We start from the raw sequence: 13,560 nt of genomic DNA on the forward strand, positions 1-13,560 counted from the left end.
GCAGCAGGCAGCAGCTAATGTCCTTTGGTAGCAACAATGCCAACTTCATCTCACATCCTTAAAAATAGGATTTTTGTTCATGACATATATAGTCTTCGTTTTACTGTTCATCAAAACCTTTATATATGTGCATGTCACTGAATGGAAGTGATTACAATTTACACCATTATTATAATCGTTCCCAAATGAATACTTATAACTTTTTAAATTGAAAATAATTCCATTTAATTTTTTTCATTTTTTTCTCAATAACAAAGTTTTATAGCCACATTATGAGATATTTAAGATCACAAGTTTAAAAAATATTACCCCCTTCATCCATATTTATGTGAATGTGTTTGGTTGAGCACATAGTTTAAGAATAAATGATAGACTTTTGAAACTTGTAATCTAGTACCCATAGATATTTGTATGGTTATAAATTATCTCATTAAGGAAAAAATAAAAAGTTTAAAATCAAATTGTTAGTATATATAGGCGACTAAAAAAAGACCACCACATAAATTGAGACCAGGTGAATATAACCACATAATATATGACATGATACCATAGACAGGGGCGAAGCTAGGTTGGGCCGAGGGGTCATCCGAACTCCCTTCTCCAAAAAGAATTAATTACACCTTTATGTAACAATTCAATTTAAAGTTCTCCTTTTTATCTTTAATAAAAATAATTTCTAACCATACAAATTTTTATGATTTATTTTAGATCACAGTTTCAAAAGTCTTTCTTTATTTTTAACTTTGTATCAAATTAAACACTTTTATATAAAATGGAACGGAGGAATATGTTTTTATAGTTTAAGATAATTTAATTTAAAATTTTAAAGTTTCACCTTAATGGTGCAGTTGTACATAGGTAAAAAATTGGCCAACATGATACGGTGGGCCAATTGGAAAGAAATTACTAGTAGCAGTTCATGGTTAGGGACCAATGAGATGGGGTAGACGGAAAAATAAAATAATGAGACCGCCTTAATTCACTATGTCACCACACCAGGTTTTTCATTTTTATCCACTTCTGCTGATGTCACTCCTTCAGCTGCTTCTGTCGGTCTCTTTCTCTCTCTCTCTCTCTCTCTCTCTCTCTCTCTATTCTGTGGTCTGTATCTATCAGCTGCTCTTTCCTCCTCTATACTTCCTCCTAGTTTTACTTCTAAGTTCTTCCTTCAGATTTTTACAAGTTTTTTCTTCTATTCTAGAGGTATTTAATTTATACTTCTCTTTTTACTTTCTTCTCCAGTAGTATTACATTTGCTTCAATTACAATGAATTTGATGATGTTCCTTATTTGCTGCTCTACATTCTGCTTCTTCTCACTGCCGCATCTTTCTTTGCCTGAAACTCTTTTCCCTCTCCCACTTTGTTCGATCTGTCTATGTAACTCTTAACTAATGGACAGGAGAGGTATAATTTGGGCCAATAATTGTTTCGTAGGAGTACTATTATACTGGAGTAGTAATTCTTTCACAACAACTTGCTCAACTTGCATGAAAATTTGGCTGCATGTAGCTTGAATATCCTTCCTGAGCAGGAACATTGTTTCTTTGAAAACCAGAGCTCTGAGATTATTTTACTGTTATTTCAGTTAGTGCTGTTTCACTGTTTTTAAGATTTTGCAATCAACTCAGTTACAGGGCTAGCCAATCAATTGCCATTTTATGGATAGCGTGCTCATCTTTTTTAAAATACTGCTAGATACTTAGTTCTTTTTTCTTGAATATAAAAACAAGGTGAAGTTTGTGCATTTTCTCATCTTAATTGCAGGCATCTCAGCTAATTTTATTTAATTATTTAGAAATACCCATTCTTTAATTGCTATTTGGAGCTGATGGAAGTCAAAGACAGAAATTCTGCTCCATTGGCGTATGGGGAACCTCCCTGGATTTTTAAAGGCAGGCAAGTGTTGCTCCATTTTCTTACAATATAATTGCCACCAGTCTTGTGGATTTAGATCAGCCTAGAATTGTAATGTCTTAATGTTGCAGTGCTTTATACCAGCTTCATCTCGTCAAAGCAGAGACCGCTCGAGCTTTCATTCCCAAAGAATGCAGACTAGTTGAGGCATTTGGGTATCCATTTTTCTTTATAGCATTTTAGTAAGCTTAGTTTAGTGAATTAAATAATGCCCATTATGCTTAAACTAAACTGAATATGCACTTTGTACTTGCAGGTATACTCTTGGCGGTTTCTTTCTTGCTAGCTATGATGATAGTCCTGCTGGAATTTTCGACGAGGTTTCCTGTCTTATATTTTATATTATATTCCTCTTGATGAAATGATTAGTTTAGTAGACCAAGTGATTTGTCTGTATTATTAAAGTTGAATCATCTCATTCTAAATTGCAAGAGGGGCTTTTTGCTGCTTGCTTTGTACAGGAACATGCATTTCATATAGACAAATTAAAAGAATACTGCTTTTTAGTTTATTTAATATATAGTAGAATGTGTTATTCTAATGCAAGTTGTTCAGCTCGTTGTGATTGCAGGACTAGTATGGAATCCACCTACATCTTGTGCGTAAGTATTTACTCTATTGCCTCTTCCTCTGCTTACTAGTTATTACTAATACATTTTGAAACAATTATGGAAGAACGCATGCAAATTTGGAATTTCTTCTTGTGAAAATTTAGTATGGCCTCTTCCCAACCTTTACAAGTCAGCCACAACCAAATTAATCTGGACCCCTTGTCCGGATTCATGTACTCAATTTGATTTTCTTTAACCATATCTGGTTTCCTTTTGTTGCTTTCTTTCTTGTCCTGAAAGTTAAGGTTACGCCCCTTCTCGTGTCTATTATTTTTTTTTTTCTTCTCTGGTGGTTTAGAAGGGGGAATTTCTGTTTGTAGTTTCATTACTACAACAACAACAACATACCCAGTTGAATCCCACAATGTGGGGTGTTTGTAGTTTCATTATCATGAGTAAATCATTGAACAATAGGAAAAATTATTTTATGGACCTAGTAATAATTTAATTTCCTACTATCTCAGAAGACAATTGAAAACCAATAACTAGGGACAAGATATGAAGAAGTATAGATTTGTACTATGACCAAGGAGTGGGATGAGATGAATCTCACCACCCTTAACTAGAGGTCTCGTATTCGAGCGATGGAAATAGAGAGACTCATAGTAGGCAGGGCTTTCCGCCTTTTTGAACCTTATGCTGCGCAAATCTAGATTAGTTGAGACAGTTCATTTCGTATACCGAATGGTTAAACCAAAAAATATTTGTGTACTAACGAATATGCTTTTGTTAATAATAGATGGGCTGCCAGGGTGCTGGTGGGCAGTGATGAGGCATGCCTTCATGGACGGAAGGTGGGTAAAGATAACTTTCTCATATACATCTATCCTCCCAACCTCAGTGTCAATAAGAATGACTTTTTCTTTTAATCATTTGATTAAAAGAGAAATTCCCAGCATGTGTTTGTTCTAATGAAGGCGTGGAATACCAATAAAGATAAGACACTCACTAGACTTTCTTACTAAGAATCTAGTTTGCATCACTGATTTGAATTTTATATATTCCAGTATTTTAGCATCATCTTAGTCATGTCTCCTGTGTAACAGGTTGTAGGTCTTCCAAGTCAAATTGCCAGGTTTTCAAAGGTACATCTGAGTTGGTAGAGTGGATCTTCTGTTGTTGAATATTTGAATAGCATTTTTGTCTATCAAGCATCATGCAGTTCAACTCTTCTGGTCAAAGTTATGTAAAATGCTTTAGATTATCTTACCTTACTCTTCTTAAACAAAGACTCTTTTCTGCAATATTGCCTATGAATTCCTTTTACCACAAGGTGTGCACGTGGATTCGACTATGCTATTGTAAGGTTTACCAAAGGTAGGTGAAAATGTAGTTGTAGCGAATATTTGTCCAATTACTCGGCTGATGTTTCAACAAAAATTAGAAGTGATATTCTGAGCTAGAACTCACTTTGTTGACCTGCATGCAGAAAATTACAGCACTTCCACGGATGAAAAGTAAAACGAGCAGTTTTCTAAGCACGATTGGCTTGAGGACATCTCCTTGTAGCTATAGGAATCACATGGATATAGAAGTGAGGGAACTCAAGAATCAGAAAGCAATGAATATCTGTAGTATCAACCTTAATGTCACTGGTAAATAAGATGACACCACATTATTCCTTGATAGATTAAATTCATAATCCAATAGTTGATTATCTGCAACTTCCGTTGTAGCAATAGCTGTTATGTCTGATTCAGGACCTGGTCTAACTAGGTAGTTCCATTTTCAATAGGATAAGCAAAATATTCCTCCATTTTTGCATTGTGGCATAATATGCTCATCCCAATATCCTTCCTTGCCATGGGAAGGAGCGTTAATCCATTGGCAAAATCTTGCAGTTTGACCAGTAGTGGGTTATTTGGAAACTTTATGTCAAATATCATACCCATTTTATCAATGTTTCAATGTCCATTTGGAATTGGCAGTTTCTCAGCAGGATTCTAAGGGATGGATGGGTCCATTAATCAAAATGTCACTCCCAAACTTCAGGTAATTGTTTCTATCTTGGTCCTTAGGTTGTTTACCCTTGAAGTAACTGTGGACTTGTAACTAGCAGTTCTGCTTGAAATTTCAGCGGACGGACAAAGTACAATTCTAATCTCCTCAAGTACTCTTGCCAGATTGAGTGTAGGTCTGTGCTGCTAATCTGACCTGTTCATTGCCATAAATCTCATTCTGTATAAGTAAATTCTGCTAATATTCCATTGGTCGCTGTAAAATTGGGCAAGTGAAACTGAAACATCTTCTTCTTGGACACTAATTGGCATTAGAACTAGTTGTTAGGGTTCGTGATTTGTGGTTTTTTACTTTGCATATATAGGGTAAGAGCAGTGCGACCAGCAAAAGTCTCGGGACCATCTGCATTGGATGCAGACGTGGAAGATTCATCTGAATACCAGAGCTCGAATGTGGAATCAGTAGGCAGAGCGCCCATAGGGACCAAGAGAAATTTCAGCATATCCGTTTTGCTGTCCAAGCCTATTTTGGCTTTAGAATTTAATCATCTGAAAATGAGAGTTGAAGCTCCTACTACAGTTATCGCATGCTCCCAGAATACTATTTGATAATCAATGCCTAATTAGATGGCTGATCTTATTTATGCGTGTACATTTATTAAATAAATCACTTTTGTTCATTCCATTGTTCTCGCTAGTAGAAACTTGGACCACATAATACTATCTCCCACTTGTTAGTCGATGTCACATCATTTTCACCTCCTTCAACGACTATTCACATATACAAGAGGCTTTGTTATCCAGTGATCGTGCACACTCTTTGATTTAATTGCCTTGGAAGAATACACAAGAGAACCTTGACATGTTAAACTGACTTAACTTTCTAGTCGAGTCAAAGATCAGCTGCTTAAGAATTGGACAATACCCAATAGAATTAATTAATGCATTAGACTTCAATTTCATTAAACAGTTGGTACAAAGGCAACAATAAATTCTTTATTTTGACAACTTTACAAAACATCTCATATCACGTCCTTTCTATTTTGAATTAGTGATACAAAAGAGTAATTGCATGCAGATTCCTCCAAAAATATGATTAAGAAACGCCTCAAATCTGTGTAAAGCTTACTTGCACATTGTCTGAACTAGGTGGTACCGAACTAATGAAAGAATCAGAATGCATCAGGCAAAGGCTTGCCAGCGACTTGAATAGCACAAGCGATCTCTCCGGTTGCGAGAATGGAGCTTCATGAGACGCCCCTCTTATCGTGGCAAATGATAGCATATCACCATAAACTTGAGTCCAGCCACCAACCTGGAATTATAACAGTCACATTGAAACAAAACACCAGAAATTAACATTTCGTTCTCGTGAAGCCTCACACAAAACAAGAGATATTGTTAGAATGTGATATCCATTTTCATTTCTTGACTTTCTTTTCATATGGCTCTCCATAGCAGCAACTACTACCGGTACTACTGCAAGGAAATAATTACCTGCATTCCAGCAAACCAAACTCTGTAGGGTGTGCTTGTGCTCAGTGCAAGTTGTTCTGCTAGTTTATGGACCAATGTTCGGCTTCCGGTCAGAGGAATGACAGAATCCTGATCCCCACTGTAATCAGTTAACAGGGCTATTATTACTCCACGGAAACAGTGAGCAACTAAAATGAGTGCGTTTAGGTTCAGATGCATTACCTGTAAACCAAGACTGGTATTCCAGCCTTGATGATATTACCCACAGTAGAGATTGTTGGTAGCTCAAGATCAAGATGCTCATAATCCAATATACTGAAATCAAAATTCAGCAAGGATGATTTAGTTAAATCTATGCTTGTCAGGAATTATTGCAGCCCACGTATATGTGCTATACCAAAGCGTAGTTTTTTTTCTCTCAATTTTCCTATAGCATTTATTTTTCCTTTTATAAAGCTTTTCAGGGTGAGTAGAAGGATAATTACCTGCTGCAAACAAGCCATCTGTTAAGCCCTACAAGACATGCATGGAGGGCGTTCTGAACGTCCCTTCTGTTCAAGTAATTTACAGTTTCATCTTCAACACATACATCGATGGTCTCTGTAACTAGCTACGGGAAAAATATATAAAAAGCCAACGAGTTTAGAACTGAATTGATGTCAAAAATCCAAAATGAGACTGCCTACAATGACTACCTGAGGATTGAGAAGCCTGGATTTTGAGAAGACGGATGATATACAGACATCAAGTGTTACGTCGTATTTGTCTACAAATCTACTAGTTTCTTGACTGACAATGCTCATCACTTTTGAACAAATTGGAGACAGAGAACCTCTGTAGTATTCACTAACATAACGTGAATAGTTGCAAGTGGAAGTGAACAATTTGTATGTACCATCTGAAATCAATCCATGTGACCAGAAGTACTCCGCCCTTGAGTTAAAATCAGTCGCAAATTCCAGCACTGGATTGCCTAGCTGCAATAAATACCCAATAACCTAACTTTAGATGAAAGCTAAAGTTAAAATCAGAAGTACTATTCTAGAATTAAAGAACTCTCATCCTTTCTATATTTAATATTACTATTGGAATTTCAAACACATCCAGCTGATCACCTCAAATCAAGAGAATTTGACAAAGGGTAAAAACAACCAAGTATGGAGTAATTTTACGTGAATTTCTGAACGTAAAACTCACAGCAATTCCCTTTAGATGGAACAACTTGTCCTTCCTGTTGGACTGGAGTATCATTTCTGCAAGCTGAGGAATATAGTGGCCTAATTACAAAGAAAAACCATTTTTCAGACTCCAGGCCTATTAAAAGAAAGGTCAAAGATATTGAAACTTTTGCGAAAATGCTTTATGTATACCAGCATAGCTTTCCCCTGCGATGAACAAGCTTCTGTTTTTGTACTGTGCGAATTTCACAAACCACTTTTGCAAGAACACCAAATTGTCTCTAGCTATAATAGACAAAAACAAAGACCAAAAGACAAAGTTTCAATATCCATAAAGTGTGGCTTTCTTAATAAAAGAAAACAAAAACAGTCGAAATTGGTCATGATAAAGTGCAGACTTGGGCGGCACCACACCCATTATAAACTACTTCATTCTAAGATCTCACATGGAAAGGAAATATAAAGAATTAGAAAATAACAAAAAGTTAATTTGTAGTTTTAGCATAGAGAAACAACTTTTCTAGGAATGTGGATAAGGAGCAAAAAGATATTGGAGAAACATACCTGTGATCTTGTCATTCACTCCCTCATAAGAAGAAGAATTTGTAGCGTACGAGAAACCTACTCCTATAGGAGCCTCCAAATACAGCATATTTGCTTCTGCAAATCAATTAGTAGTAAAAAAAACATAAAGATCCCTCTTTTCCTTTTTTTGTTAAAAATACTAACTTTAGAATTCAGTGCAAGAAAAGCAAATGAGTAGTACCTTTATTCCAGCTATGTTCATTTCTGACTAGCACATTTCTACTTGGCCTAAATGGCCCATTTTCAGAGAATACTCCCACCCCCAATGAAGAACACCCAGGTCCTGCCAACACAAAAATGAATGAATTAATAAGCATTTTGTAACTGCAAGAAAAGGGGAAAAAAGAAGTCAGTTTTAAATGTAAGAGACAAAATTGTAGAAAAGATCAACCTCCATTTAACCATAGAACAATAGGCTTGGATATTGGATCCACTTGTGCTTCAACAAAGTAGTAAAAGAGAGCCCTCTGTTTGTTGTCATCAATGGTGACATACCCAGAATATTGCTGGAAATTTACAAGGGGTTGACCAGGTAATTGACTAATTTTGTCAGCAGCTGTTGACTTCACTGATAGATTATGTAAATATTTTGTAATATTTTGTAATCTCTTATTTAGGTTAGAATATTTTGTAATATTTTGTACTCTCCTATTTTGAGCAGGATATTTTTGTATATTAACTAATTCAAGTTTAACGAAAAAAAACTACGGAAAATATTCTTTCACAGACGAAGATCAGGTTTTCTCTCTCTCTCCTCTCCGTCGCCCTAGCTCGCTGCCTGCCACCTCTTTTTTTTTTTCCGCCACCATGTCCACCTCTAAATCATCCCTCCACCCCGCTTTCGCCGTCTCCAACATCCGTAATCACATTCCCGTGGTTCTTGAAACGGAGAATGCACAATATGGCACACGGGCGAATTGTTTAGGATCCACGCCATATCCCATGGTCATACACCATATCATCGCGCGCAGAAAGGGAAGCAGGCGGCCCTCCCTCCGATGACGACAAAGAACTTTGGTCGACCCTTGATGCGACCGTGCTCCAAAGGATTTATTCCACGATTTCGAACGACCTCCTTACAACTATTCTCGAACCGGAGCACCCGCCATGAAGTCGGGATCGCTTGCGTGATATCTTCCAGACCATCAAACCTGCCGTGCCGTTATGCTCGAACAAGAGTTCTCTACAACTAGGATGGGAAGACTTCCCGAACGCGCGTCCGCGTATTGTCGTAGGCTCAAGAGCATCTCCGATGAGTTAAAAAACGGCGGGCCCGGCCTCACCCCGCCTTGTTCTTTAGCTTATTTCGAGTCTCACCGACGCATCTGCGGCGCGTGGGGAACGCATTCATCACAAGAAACCATTGCCTCCTTTCACCGAGGCGCGCTCCTCACTCGTTCGGGAGGAACGAGAACGAGCCGGGTGCAGCGCCCACTCTACTCCTTCGCCATGGTGGTCGCCACACGTGCGAGGGTTCGACTAATTTTTTTTGATAATACTCATTGTCCGGTCAGCGCCGTGAATACTGTGGGGCAAAAATAACAACAAAGGCCGGCACTCGGCCGTCGAATGGCGCCGCCGTGGCAACGCCGGCGGCAAGCCGGCCGTAGCGGCGCCGTGATCACAACCCGGAAATCACCGCCCACCGCCAGCACCGGGCCGCGCGCCCTCTCCTCGCCCGTGGCAGCCTTCCCACCATGCTTGGGACGGATGCCACAACGGGTCGTGCCACCGTGCCCGCATCCGTCCACTTGGCCGACGTTCGCAGGTGGCCCCCGCCAAACACCTCCCGGCATTCTCGGCCCTCGCCCTCCCCGCCCTCCGCAAAGAAAGCGTATGTCGCCGCCCGTTTCGGAGATGTATGCCCCGTCTTATGCTCCCACGGACATCGAATCGGCATGCATACGATGACTTTGAATCCTTCACTGCAAGTGGTACACGGACACCGTGCACACATCTCACATGACATCCACGAATGGTAATCTCTCGTCTTATTCTAATTTGAGCAATAATCATCTTGGTATTGTTGTTGGTAATGGTCATTCAATTCCAATTCGCGGTTGTGGTCATACTCATTTGCCTCCCCCAAACCCTCCTTTCTCGTTGAAAAATGTCCTTCACGCCCCAAAACTCATTAAAAACTTAATCTCTGTTAGAAAGTTCACTACTGATAACTCTGTGTCTGTTAATTTTGATCCATATGGGTTTTCTGTGAAGGATTTTCGTACGCGGATGCCACTAATGAGATGTGAGAGCGGGGGCGATCTATATCCCATCACCACCACCATCACAAACAAAGCCAATTCTCCATCAACCTTTCGCTTTGTCTTCTTCTCTTTGGCATGATCGTTTGGGTCACCCGGGAGCGTCAATTTTGAATTCTCTTAGGATAAATAAAAGCATTGAATGTAATAATTCTAGTTGCTCTAGTATTTGTCATTCTTGCGTGCTTGGAAAACATATTAAGTTGCCTTTTGTTCCATCTAATTCGAACACTTGTATGCCTTTTGATATTATTCATAGTGATTTATGGACTTCTCCTGTCTTAAGTTCCACGGGTCATCGATATTATGTTCTTTTCTTGGATGATTTCTCGAAATATTTGTGGACTTTTCCCTTAGCTAGGAAATCGATGTCTTTGCTAAGTTTTTAGAATTTCGGGCCCATGTCCGAACGCATTTTGAACGAGAAATAAAAAAATGTCCAATGTGATAACGGGAAAGAATACGAAAATAATGATTTTTGGCGTCTTTGTGAGTCGAACGGGGATGTCTTTTCGTCTTTCTTGTCCTCATACGACCTCACAAAATGGGAAGGCCGAAAGGAAAATTCGGTCTATTAATAATGTCGTGCGCACTCTTCTTGCCCACGCTTCTCTCCCGCCTTCCTTTTGGCATCATGCATTGCAAATGGCAACTTACCTACTTAATATTTTACCATGCAAGTTATCAACTATAAATCTCCCTCCATGCTCTATATCGTAAGGAACCGACGTACTCGCACCTTCGGTCCGGGTGTTTGTGCTACCCTCTTTTTCCCGTCAACTACGATTCATAAGTTGTAGGCCCGGCCACACCTTGTGTATTTTTGGGGTACCCATCGAACCATAAAAGCTACAAATGCTATGACTTATCATCACATAAGATCATCCTTAGTCGTCATGTTGTTTTCGACGAGACCCTGGCTTCCCTTTGCTAACTTGTCTACTCCTCCACCCCATACATACGATTTTTGGATGAAGGGATCTCTCCTTATATTTTTCATCACCTTCAAAAAAACCGCACCTCGCCCCCTCCATCGCTCCTCGCCCGCCGCCCGGCCACCCCACCGCTCCTCCGCCGCTCCCGTCACCGCCGGGTCCCACCGCGAGGCAGTTCCCCCACCGGACCGACCGCCCCCGCCTAGCCCGACCGCCGCCCCCGTCCACTTGCTCCCCGTCCCGCCCACCTATCCCCACCCCCGTCCCACCATGGTCACCCGCAGCCAACGGGTATTGTCAAGCCTAAATGTCCGTTTAACTTACATACCACTTGCCATGAAATCTCTACCTCGTAACCCATTGGGTCGCTCTTTTCGTGACCCGAATTGGAAAATGGCTATGAATGATGAATTTGATGCTCTTGTTAGGAATAAGACGTGGGATTTGGTCCCCCGTCCACCTAATGTTAATGTTATTCGTTCTATGTGGATTTTTACTCATAAAGAAAAGTCTAATGGTGATTTTAAGAGGCATAAAGCCCGACTCTAGAAGTGATGGCAAAACTCAAGCAGTTGGCATTGATCGTGGTGAGACGTTCAGTCCGGTGGTAGAAAACCGCAACTATCCGCACTATTCTTAGTCTTTCGTTGTCAAAGCATTGGCCTATACATCAACCGGATGTGAAGAATGCTTTTTCTTCATGGCGAGCTCAAGAACCCGTGTATATGCATCAGCCTATGGGTTTTCGGGATCGCACACATCCTGATTATGTTTGCCTATTGCGTAAGTCTCTCTATGGGCTTAAGCAGGCTCCACGTGCTTGGTATAGACGTTTTGTAGATTTTGTGTTTTCGCTTGGCTTCTCTAATAGCAGTCCGATAATTCGTTGTTCATCTACCATGCGGACCGAAATGGTATACATATATTACTCTATGTTGATGATATTATACTCACCGCATCCTCGTACGTTCTTCGTCGTTCCATCATGGATAGACTTGGTTCCGAATTTGCTATGAAGGATTTGGTCCTTTGAATTATTTTCTTGGCATTGCTCGACCCGTCACAAAGGAGGGATGTTCCTCTCAACGTAAGATGCCGAGGAAATCATTGATCGCGCGGGTATGTCATCTTGCAAGCCCTCTCTCACTCCGGTTGACACAAAACCGAAGGTCAGTGCTACTTCGGGTGCTCCTTATGAAGATCCCACTCATTATCGTAGTCTCGCAGGTGCTCTTCAGTATCTCACTTTCACGAGACTAGATATTTCATATGCTGTCCAACAGGTGTGCTTACATACGCACGACCATGGGACGATCATATGCTTGCTCTTAAGCGGATTGTGCGGTATGTTCAGGGCACTCTTGATCACGGGTTGCATCTCTACCCATCATCGATCACCGACCTTGTCTCCTACACCGATGCAGATTGGGGTGGCTGTCCGGACACTCGTCGTTCTACGTCGGGGTATTGTGTATTTTTGGGTGACAACTTGATTTCTTGGTCGTCAAAGCGACAACCGACTCTTTCTCGGTCTAGCGCTGAAGCAGAGTATCGGGGTGTAGCTAATGTTGTCTCTGAGTCTTGCTGGATTCGCAATCTTTTATTAGAACTACATTGTCCGGTTCGCAAAGCTACGTTGGTATATTGTGACAATGTGAGTGTCATATATCTGTCTGGCATAATCCGGCAGAACATCAACGCACCAAACATATTGAGATGGACATTCATTTTGTGCGTGAGAAGGTTGCGCGGGGACAAGTTCGAGTCCTTCATGTCCCGTCCCGATATCAGATTGCAAATATTTTCACTAAAGGTCTTCCTCAGGTCCTTTTTGAAGATTTTCGTGACAGTCTCAGCGTTCGTAAACCTTCCGTTTCGATCATGGGGTGTGTGATAGATTATGTAAATATTTTGTAATATTTTGTAATCTCTTATTTAGGTTAGAATATTTTGTAATATTTTGTACTCTCCTATTTTGAGTAGGATATTTTTGTATATTAATCAATTCAAGGAATGAAAGAAAACTACGGAAAATATTCTTTCATTCACTTTCATTATAAACCACATTTGGAGAAATACGAGGCCCAATACTACCATGTTTCGAAACGCCATTAGAGAAGAGTTAGAATTTACTACTGACTGAGTAGGCAGCTAAGAATGAGTATATAAAGAAACGTTTCTTTTCTTTTGTAATGAATTTTGTCGTTCTTGACAGTTGAGCGTGGAACTAAGGGAGATGCGGGAATGGTATAGTCAAGAATCAAGTGTAATGGGACCCTTTAACACATATGTTGGGCCCCACTTCCTCTTTCCTATTCGATAATTGTGATGACTGGGAATAGGGAATGGAGAACTCATGAGCTGTGAATGTTGAGAGTAACGTTTGTCCCTTCGTTGTTGCTTTCTTTTTTGGATAATTATAGTTTAAAATTTAGGTGGACAGTCTTCACTATAACAGAAGAAAGGATAACTTTACAGAATACTTTTATTTGAAGTGCATTATGACATTTGAACAGCTTGTGTTACTATTATTTCGTGTAAGAAAACCTTGCAGCAGAAGATTCAAAACAGAATAGAGGTGACCTTCAGTGAGAGATTTTGGGCTTTTAAAAATTCCCAACCCCAAAGTACAATTAT

General features: G+C 39.8%; 2 protein-coding genes across 6 annotated transcripts; one reads left to right on the forward strand and one right to left on the reverse strand.

Moving 5' to 3' along the window:
* Positions 1–998: 998 nt before the first annotated feature.
* On the forward strand, positions 999–5,165 carry LOC132067135 (protein NEOXANTHIN-DEFICIENT 1). Of its 5 annotated transcripts, none has more exons than XR_009417054.1 (11): positions 1,011–1,203; positions 1,798–1,898; positions 1,988–2,071; positions 2,173–2,236; positions 2,472–2,518; positions 3,267–3,321; positions 3,574–3,612; positions 3,957–4,122; positions 4,456–4,519; positions 4,587–4,661; positions 4,851–4,912. XR_009417054.1 is itself a non-coding variant. In XM_059460270.1 (11 exons), the coding sequence occupies exons 2-11, from the start codon at positions 1,831–1,833 to the stop codon at positions 5,092–5,094; spliced, it is 888 nt and encodes a 295-aa protein (XP_059316253.1). In that variant the 5' UTR covers positions 1,042–1,203; positions 1,798–1,830; the 3' UTR covers positions 5,095–5,165. The 5 variants fall into 5 exon arrangements, 4 of the variants coding, with proteins under 4 accessions (XP_059316256.1, XP_059316253.1, XP_059316255.1 ...); XM_059460270.1 differs by having other exon boundaries at positions 1,042–1,203; positions 4,605–4,661; positions 4,851–5,165; XM_059460272.1 differs by having other exon boundaries at positions 1,063–1,203; positions 1,767–1,898; positions 4,605–4,661; positions 4,851–5,165.
* A 249-nt stretch (positions 5,166–5,414) lies between these two features.
* LOC132067134 (serine carboxypeptidase-like 45) lies at positions 5,415–13,327 on the reverse strand. The gene is given in 12 exon segments (XM_059460269.1): positions 5,415–5,686; positions 5,689–5,800; positions 5,983–6,100; positions 6,184–6,276; positions 6,447–6,571; positions 6,657–6,938; positions 7,159–7,238; positions 7,332–7,424; positions 7,704–7,799; positions 7,906–8,007; positions 8,116–8,288; positions 12,968–13,327. Coding segments are annotated over 12 exon segments (1,371 nt in total). The 5' UTR covers positions 13,036–13,327; the 3' UTR covers positions 5,415–5,657.
* Between the last annotated feature and the right edge of the window lie 233 nt (positions 13,328–13,560).

Source organism: Lycium ferocissimum, chromosome 8, assembly GCF_029784015.1.
Source record: "Lycium ferocissimum isolate CSIRO_LF1 chromosome 8, AGI_CSIRO_Lferr_CH_V1, whole genome shotgun sequence".
Classification (NCBI taxonomy): Eukaryota; Viridiplantae; Streptophyta; class Magnoliopsida; order Solanales; family Solanaceae; genus Lycium; species Lycium ferocissimum.